This window comes from Hyaena hyaena, unplaced genomic scaffold (assembly GCF_003009895.1).
Source record: "Hyaena hyaena isolate Hyena2069 unplaced genomic scaffold, ASM300989v1 scaffold_154, whole genome shotgun sequence".
NCBI classification, from domain to species: Eukaryota; Metazoa; Chordata; class Mammalia; order Carnivora; family Hyaenidae; genus Hyaena; species Hyaena hyaena.
In genome coordinates, this window is record NW_024080786.1 from 566607 (window position 1) to 575297 (window position 8691).

Consider the following 8691-nt stretch of genomic DNA (forward strand, 5'->3'; position numbering starts at 1 on the left):
TTCATAGATTTTCTATCATGTCAAAAATTACAATACAGTTTAATTCTGACATCTATCTAAAAGAACTAAACAATGAAGAAATTGAGTATGGTGAGGAGGGGGAGATAAATTGGAGATATAAGCTCAGATTTTAAAACAGCATAATAATTTAAAACAGTACGCTAGGGCACCTGGGTGACTCAGTCCTTTGAGCGTCCAACTCTTTATTTTGGCGCAGGTCATGATCCCAGGGTCCTGGGATTGAGCCCCTGTTGGGCTCTGCACTGAGCATGGAGGATGCTAAATAAGTATAGTATATTACTGGCACATGATTCATTTTATGGGTTATTTGAAACAAAATTTGATAGTCTAGAAATACTTAAGAATTTAATATGATGTTCTGTTATATATAAGAATTTAATATGATTGGAGGTATCTTAAACAGGGGGGATCAATTATTAAATAAACATTATAATTGGTTAGCAATTTAGAAAATAGCTTCTATTCCTCTCACACACCACACTAATTTACTGGTGAATTACCCTTTAGTTCCTGAACTGCTTTTTTAAGTTAAATGCCCTTATATAGTATAGTCAATAAGTTTTACAGCAGAACCAAATCATTTCTCATCCATGTGATTGACAGAGTAAAAAGTACACTGTCTTCATGGGTTTTAGGAACAATAAATTTGAATTTTCATCAGTTCTCTAGAACTTTGATATTCAGAGTGTGGTCAGTAGATCAGTAACATTAACTTCACTTAGGAGCTTGTTAGAAATCAGAATCTTGGGGTGCCTGAGTGGCTCAGTCAGTTAAGCATCTGACTTTGGCTCAGGTCATCATCTCACAGTTAGTGGGTTCGAGCCCTGCGTCGGGCTCCGTGCTGACAGCTCAGAGCCTGGAGGCTGCCTCAGATTCTCTCTCTCTCTCTCTCTCTCTCTCTCTCTGTCTCTCGAGCCTGCCTCAGATTCTCTCTCTCTCTCTCTCTCTCTCTCTCTCTCTCTCTGCCCCTCCCCGCCTCAAGCTCTGTCTCTCTCTGTCTCAAAAATAAATCAACATTAGGGGCGCCTGGGTGGCTTAGTCGGTTAAGCATCCGACTTTCGCTTAGGTCATGATCTCGCGGTTCGTGGGTTCGGGCCCCGCGTCAGGCTCTGTGCTGACTGCCAGCTCAGAGCCTGGATCCTGTTTCAGTCTGTGACTCCCTCTCTCTCTGACCCTCCCCTGCTCACGCTGTCTCTCTCTCTCTCCTAGAAATAAATAAAACATTAAAAAAATAAATAAATAAATAAATCAACATTAAAAAAAGATGGGGTGCCTGAGTGGCTCAGTTGGTTAAGTGGCCGACTTCAGCTCAGGTCATGATCTCACAGTTGTGGGTTTCAGCCCTGCATTGGGCTCTGTGCTGACAGCTCAGAGCTTGGAGTCTGCTTCAGATTCTGTGTCTCCCTCTCTCTGCCCCTTCCCCGCTCATGCTCTGTCTCTGTCTCTCAAAAAAATGAATAAATGTTACCAAAAAAAATTTTTTTAAAGAAAAGAAATGCAGAATCTTGCCCCACCCCACACCTGTTGAGTCAGAACCTGGATTTTATCAAGGTCCCCAAGTGGTTTGTGCACATTAAAGTTTGAGAAGCACTGCTTTAGAGGGGCATCTTACACTAATGAAATTAACTTTTTAAATTTAGGATTACAATAGCAACAACCTATTTACTAATAGCTCCACCAATTTAGACCCAGTATCAACCTGTTTTTGTAGTGTCAGAAAGGCTTATTTGCAAACTTTATTGTTGTTACCTTGCTTTAAAAACATGTATTTATCGGGGCACCTGGCTGGCTCAGTTGGTAGAACATGTGACTTTTAATCTCAGGGTTGTAAATCCAAGCCCCACAATGGGTGTAGAGCTTACTTTAAACAAATAAATAAAATGTGTGGTTATAAATTTAGCTGTATTTTGAGCTTTTTAAGTAGTAATCATGACACATTTGCCTAGTATTCCAAAATTATTAGGGTTCCCTTTAAGGGACATTTATTAGTGTTTAGGATGGATTTAGGTTTTTTTAAAATTTTTATTTAAAAAAATTTTTTTTAGAGGGTTTTTGTGAGCAGGGGAGAGGGTCAGAGGGAGGATAGGTGAGAGAGAATCTTAAGCAGGCTACACGCTCAGCACAATCCTTTGTAGAGCTCAATCCTGCAATCCTGGGATCATGATCTGAGCGAAATCAAGAGTCTAATATTCTCTGACTCTGCGCTGGCACCTGGGAGGCTACTTGAGATTCTGTCTGTTCCTTCCCTGCTTGCACATGAACATGTTTGCATGCTCTTTCTCTCAAAATAAACATTAAACAACAACAACAAAAAGAGAGTCCAGTGCTCAACCAGCTGAGCCACCGAGGTGCCCCAGGCCTTTTTTTTTTTTGTTAATTGTCTTTTGAAAGGCAGTTAGATATAGAGACTAAACAATACAGACTTCCAGTCAGATTGTTAGGGTTTGCATCCTGGCTTCTCCTAGTACCTCTTCTTATATCTTGTTTTTTCTTCTGTCAATTGTAGAAAATTAAAATTAGACTACCTATCTTACAGAGTTAGAATTACATGAGTTAATATATTTGATTTTTGATTTTTTAAAAAAGTTTATTTCAAGAGAGAAAGCAGAAATAAGGAAGGAGCAGAGAGAGAGAGAGAATATCCCAAACAGACTCCGCACTATCAGTGTGGAGCGCTACACAGGGCTCAAACTCACCAACTGTTAAATCATGACCTGAGCTGAAATCAAGAGTCAACATTTAACTGACTGAGCCACCCAGGAACCCCTGATCTTTATGTACATAAGTTAGCTCTTTAGTACATACTCTAGTAAAAAGAGGATTAATGTATTAATCTATAATATTTGCCCAAAATGTATGAAAGTTTCATGCATCACAGTGCTTCCTGTATTGCAGTGTTGCCACTTATCCAGGAGTCTTGGAGTCATTCTTTTTTTTTGGTTTTGTTTTAAGTTTTTATTTATTTTGATAGGGAGTGAGAGCAAGCACCAGAGAGGCAGAGAGAGAGGGAGGGAGAGAATCCCAAACAGGCTTTGCGCTGTCATCGCAGAGCCCAGTGTGGGGCTTGATCTCACGAACCTTGAGATCATGACCTGAGCCAAGATCAAGAGTTGGACACAACCAACTGAGCCACCCAGGCACCCCTTGTAGTCATTCTTAATTCCCCACATCACCCAGTATTTTCTTCCTAAATCTGCCCTTTCCCCTCCATCTCTATTCCTATTGACTTGGCTTCTCAAGTGAGAGGCTTTCATCATCTCGCTTAAATTTTTGCAGTAGCTGCTAACTTAGTCCTCCTGTCCCATCCTCAGCATTATTAACACAGTATTGTTCAGACACAGTGCCTGGCTTAAAAGTTGTTACTGGCTCCCTACTGGTTCATCATGAGTTTCTTCTCAGTAAAATGGGGAGGGTTTAATAAGATAATATATGTCTGGATAGTAGAGATTCAGTAAGTGCTAGTTAATATTGTCTTTTTAAGATGTGACAGTTTTTGGTTTATCTTCCTGAAACTCTTCAAACAGTTTTGGTTAAAATAATATATGGTCCATAAGTACATTTTAAGGAAACTTAGAAATGAATTTAGTGGCAGGAAAAAGGCAGTTTGGAATTTAATGTAATGAATTAATGATTGAATAGTGAAATGAAGAATAATAGCACTTAATCTCGGTTGTCTTTTTTCAGTTAATGTATTTATTTATTAAAGACATAATTTGAATATCTATACTGGCCACTTCTCTGTTAATGCTTTGGAGAGGGGGGTGTTAGTGACATATATATTTACCATCAGTCGACACAGATTCCAAATTTTCTAGTTAACTCCATTTAGAGGGTTTGTAATTCAGGCCTCCTTAAGGGAAAAAACCTTTAAAACATGTACTTAGGCATCCTTAAGGAAAAAAGCCATATGGGACAAATTTGGGCATATTCCTACTCTTTATTTCTGACAGTGGAGACTTAAAATTCTAAGAATATAAAGAAATATATCTTCTTTCTTAGTCTAACCAATAATTGTGTTTGTTGCTTAGAAAAAGCAGAGAGATCTTGCTAAAATGAGAAAATGTCTCAGACCAGAAGAACTGACAAACCAGATGAACCAAATAGAAATAAGCATGCAACATGAACAGCTGGAAGAAAGTTTTCAGGAACTTGTGGAAGATTACCGACGTGTAATTGAACGCCTCGCTCAAGAGTAAAGGTTTTTCTGCTCCGTACAGGAAGTTTGCAAATTTCTGTACATTGTGTTGTGGAAAATCTGATGATGAGTTTAATCTTAAAATCTTGTAACATTGACTTACATTAAAAGTTATCTATCTTATCTTTAGTTGAATATTTTCTTTTGGAGAGATTGTATATTTTAAAATACTGTTTAGAGTCTATGAGCATATATTACATTTAAAAAATATATAGCTTCTGAAATATCACTGCAATTGCTTCCCTTCCTAACAGTATAATAAATGCATAGTTGTGATATGCTAATGTGTGATATGATTCTTAAGTACTTAGGATAAATTTTTTCAGTCTCATTAAAAAACTTGAGGTTTGCACATCATATGATACCCTCTAGGTCTACTCATGTCACAGATCGCTTTTCGGCTTTTATTATCATTCGTCCCATATAGAATCTTTGCTTCTAAGATTTTACATCTGCCACCTTTAAAACATATTGAAGTTCTTCCTAGTAATCGTTTTTCCTGTGTGATTTCTCCAAATAGGAAACATTCCTAGTAAGATTTGTTTTATTTTAAGTAAACTCCTCTATTAACTGCTCTCTGGGGGTAGGTGGGTTAAAGAGACAAAAGAAACTAGATACAGCCTAAAACATTGACATCACATATTAATTGAAGATAATTTAGAAGTTAGCATAAACAAAAATAAACTTTCTTTTAAAAAGTTAGCAAAACACTTTATAAAACATAATGTAAAATAATAAGAAATCAGCTTATAAAAGTCAGTTTACACACCATTATTGAAATATATCTTGTGTAAAATGAGGTGTGTATCTGTTCTGATTTGTTATACGGTTATGAAGATGCTGAAATCCAATAGGGGAAAAAACAGTAAATTACTATAGTCTTACTTTATTTTCTATTAGAGTATAAGTAATTGCTTGGTACAGAATCATTAAAAGTAAAAGCCTGGTGTTTATATAATGTGTGCCTGTAAGTGAAGTATTGTATAACATCAAAAATGGGATGTAAGTTGAACTTTACTTTTAAAATCTGATTTGTTCAGTGCTTAAGGCAAAATCCTAACTTGGACAAGTACTATCTTGTCATTAGGTCAGTTTTCCTTCAGTAAAACCTGTCAAACATAGAATCAAAGTAACCAGTACCCTGTGGACACAAAATAACTGAGGCCAGCAGCATAGCAGCAGCACTAAGCCACCCCCTTAGAATTAAGGTGTTGCAAAAGTTTTAGTCTCCTCTCAGAAGCTTGTATATAGATGAAACTGGTTGAAGGGCACCTGGGTGGCTCAGTAGGTTGAGCATCCAACTTCAGCTCATGGTTTGTGAGTTTGAGCCCTGCATGGGGCTCTGTGCTGATAGCTCAGAGCCTGGAGCCTCCTCTGGATTCTGTGTCTCCCTCTCTCTGACCCTCCGCCACTTGCATTCTGTCTCTCTCTGTCTCTTAAAAATAATAAATAAACATTAAAAAATTTAAGAAAAACTGGTTGATTCCTGAGAGTATGTACACAGTTTGCTATAGATAGAATGAACTAGTTCAGTTTTAAAATCCTTTCTGAAAATATATGAAAATTTGCTTTTCACCTAAATTTGCAAATTAAAATTTTTTTAATTAAAAATTCAGAATCAAGGGGTGCCTGGGTGGCTCAGTCAACTAAGTGTACGACTTAGGCTCGGGTCGTGATCTCACAGTTTGTGAGTTTGAACCCCACATTGGGCTTTGTGCTGACAGCTCAGAGCCTAGGGCCCATTTCAGATTTTGTGTCTCCCTTTCTCTATGCCCCTCCCCCACTTGCGCTCTGTCAAAATAAATGAATAAACCTTAAAAAACAATTAAAAAAATAAAATTCATAATCAAGGGGCACCTGGGTGGCTTAGTAGGTTAAATGTCCCGACTCCTGATTTCGGCTCAGGTCATGATCTAACAGTTCCTGGGATGGAGACCTATGTTGGACTCCACACTGGCAGTGTGGAGCCTGCTTGGGATTCTCTCCCTCTCTCTGCCCCTCCCCTATTTGTGCACATTTTTTCTCTCTCTGAAAAATAAATTTAAAAAATTTAAAAAATTCACAATTGATACCTAAAGATGAGCTCTGAGGGGTGGGAGTGGGAGGCAGTACAATCGAAACAAGTTATCTTTCAGTATACTTTTTTTATGTAGAAACCAGAAAAATCCAGTGGGATACCAATTTCTGTACTTTTTTTTTTTTTTAATGTTTTATTTATTTCTAGGAGAGAGAGAGAGAGAGACAGCGTGAGCAGGGGAGGGTCAGAGAGAGAGGGAGTCACAGACTGAAACAGGATCCAGGCTCCGAGCTGGCAGTCAGCACAGAGCCCGACGCGGGGCTCGAACCCACGAACCGCGAGATCATGACCTAAGCGAAAGTCGGACGCTTAACCGACTAAGCCACCCAGGCGCCCCTCTGTACTTTTTTTTTTTAAGGAATGTTCTGTGATCTGTTTATAGATTTTAAAAAATCTGGTTTAGCATTAATCTTTGGGACTTGAAAGACTGTACCTTCATTGGATTTAGAAAGGTGAAAATCTGATAGATCTGGACCTTGTGTAGTATAAGTAAATACCAGGATGGGTGTGTAGGACAATATATGAACCACAGCTACCCTCTAGGCCCTAGTGATCACTTTCCACCTTCCAGTAGTAGTCATCACCCGTTTTATCGTCCATACACACATCTACTGTAATTACTTGTTGCCTTTACCTCTTTCCCTGATCTTCCCCACTCCCCCAACTCCATCACCCTTAATTTTTTTCTCTGTCCTGCAAAATTGCATTTACTCCATAGGTAAAAACATGTTTCTTTCCTAAGCATCAGGTTTTTCATCTGTAAAATGAGGTTATACTAGAATTCTCTCTAGACTCCTGCCCTGCTCTAAGATACATGTTTATCCTTTTCATATCTTTTCTTCTCACTCTTACTGCTTTTATACCCAACTGTGAATGTGGATGTAGTATGCAAAAAATAAAAACATTTTTGTAAGTCACACAAAATTCAGCTTACATATTCAGCCACATAGGATGAGTTTATGTGTCAGAGGGGAAACCATGTTTCCTCTGATTGTTTCCAAATTGCTGGGGCCCCAGCTTGATGTATTAGAACCTTGTCTATTCTGAAATTTATCTCATCCACAGCCATCCTTGCCTACTAGAGGAAAGTGAACAGCAAAGCACTCTGTATCGGAAAATGATTAGAATCATAGACCTTAGAAGACAAATGATTTAATTCTTTTAAGTTCATTCTTAAGCTCTTTTTATTAGAAATTAAAAGTCAGTTTAACAGTATTAAATAGTGATTAGGGGCGCCTAGATGGCTTAGTCGGTTAAGGGTCCGACTTTCACTTAGGTCGTGATCTCGCAGTTCGTGGGTTCGAGCCCCGTGTCAGGCTCTGTGCTGACTGCCAGCTCGGAGCCTGGAGCCTGTTTCAGAGTCTGTGTCTCCCTCTCTCTCTGACCCTCCCCTGTTCACGCTATCTCTCTCTCTCCTAGAAATAAAAATTTTAAAAAAATTTAAAAAAAAATAGTGATTAAATAATAAAGTACCCATAATTCTTCCTTCTAAATGAAACTATTTTACATTTGTATGGTATTTTTGTATATACATTGAATATAGCAATATTTTTAACATTTCCAATGTTTAAAATGGTTCTAACAGATGGACAGTATTTCATATTGTATGCATAATAAACTATTTAGGTTTTTTTATTATAATTCAAATGAATTGTCTGTGTATATATATTTTTGTATCTGTTAAATCATTTCCTTAATATAAATTCCTGGGAAATGTAGTTACTGAGTCAAAGGGTAGGAATATCTCTATGGCTTAGTTACATAAACATGCCATATTTTCCATAATGGCTTGTAAATAACTAACATGAATGTGTGCACTAGTTTTAACAATTTCAGTAGCATGGGATGTTGATTTTGTTTCAATAGATATAAAATCTCAAATTTATATTCCTTTTGCTTAATGGGAAGACTGAATATTCTTCCATTTTTTTTTATGAAATTTTTTCCCTGAAAAGAATTACCCTTTTTTTTTTTTTTTTGTCTTTTGGGATCTACACTCTCACTTTATAGATGGACAACAGATCCAGAGGTTCACTTGTGTGAGGTCACATTATAAATTTGTTGCAAAGCCAGGACTATACTCTAGGCTTCTGACTTCATTTCATCTTCCATCAAGTAAGCCAACCAAGTCTTAAGCATGCCAGCCCACTAAGCTCTTTGTAAGAGGGGCTTTTTTTTCATCACCATCTGGAAAATACCTCACTTGCGTGACATTCACCCTAGGCACCAAATACCCCAACTGCCCTCTTTTTATAATCACAGAGAAGGAAGTATTAGAGAAAAGATGTTTGATTATAATGACTAAATGGTGCTTTATTTGAAGTAAGGCTTGAAGTTCCTTAGTCTCAACATTTTCAACATCTACACCTTTTCTGTGTTTCCATATTCTTTTATATCC

At 37.6% G+C, this 8691-nt stretch overlaps 1 protein-coding gene across 1 annotated transcript in view; it reads left to right on the forward strand.

Moving 5' to 3' along the window:
• Positions 1-4494, forward strand: part of HAT1 (histone acetyltransferase 1) — a 60348-nt gene extending 55854 nt beyond the window's left edge. The window contains exon 12 of the mRNA XM_039239218.1: positions 4050-4494. Coding sequence (XP_039095149.1) covers positions 4050-4217 — 168 coding nt within the window. The 3' untranslated portion in view covers positions 4218-4494. The remainder of the gene's footprint in view (positions 1-4049) is intronic.
• Positions 4495-8691: the final 4197 nt, after the last annotated feature.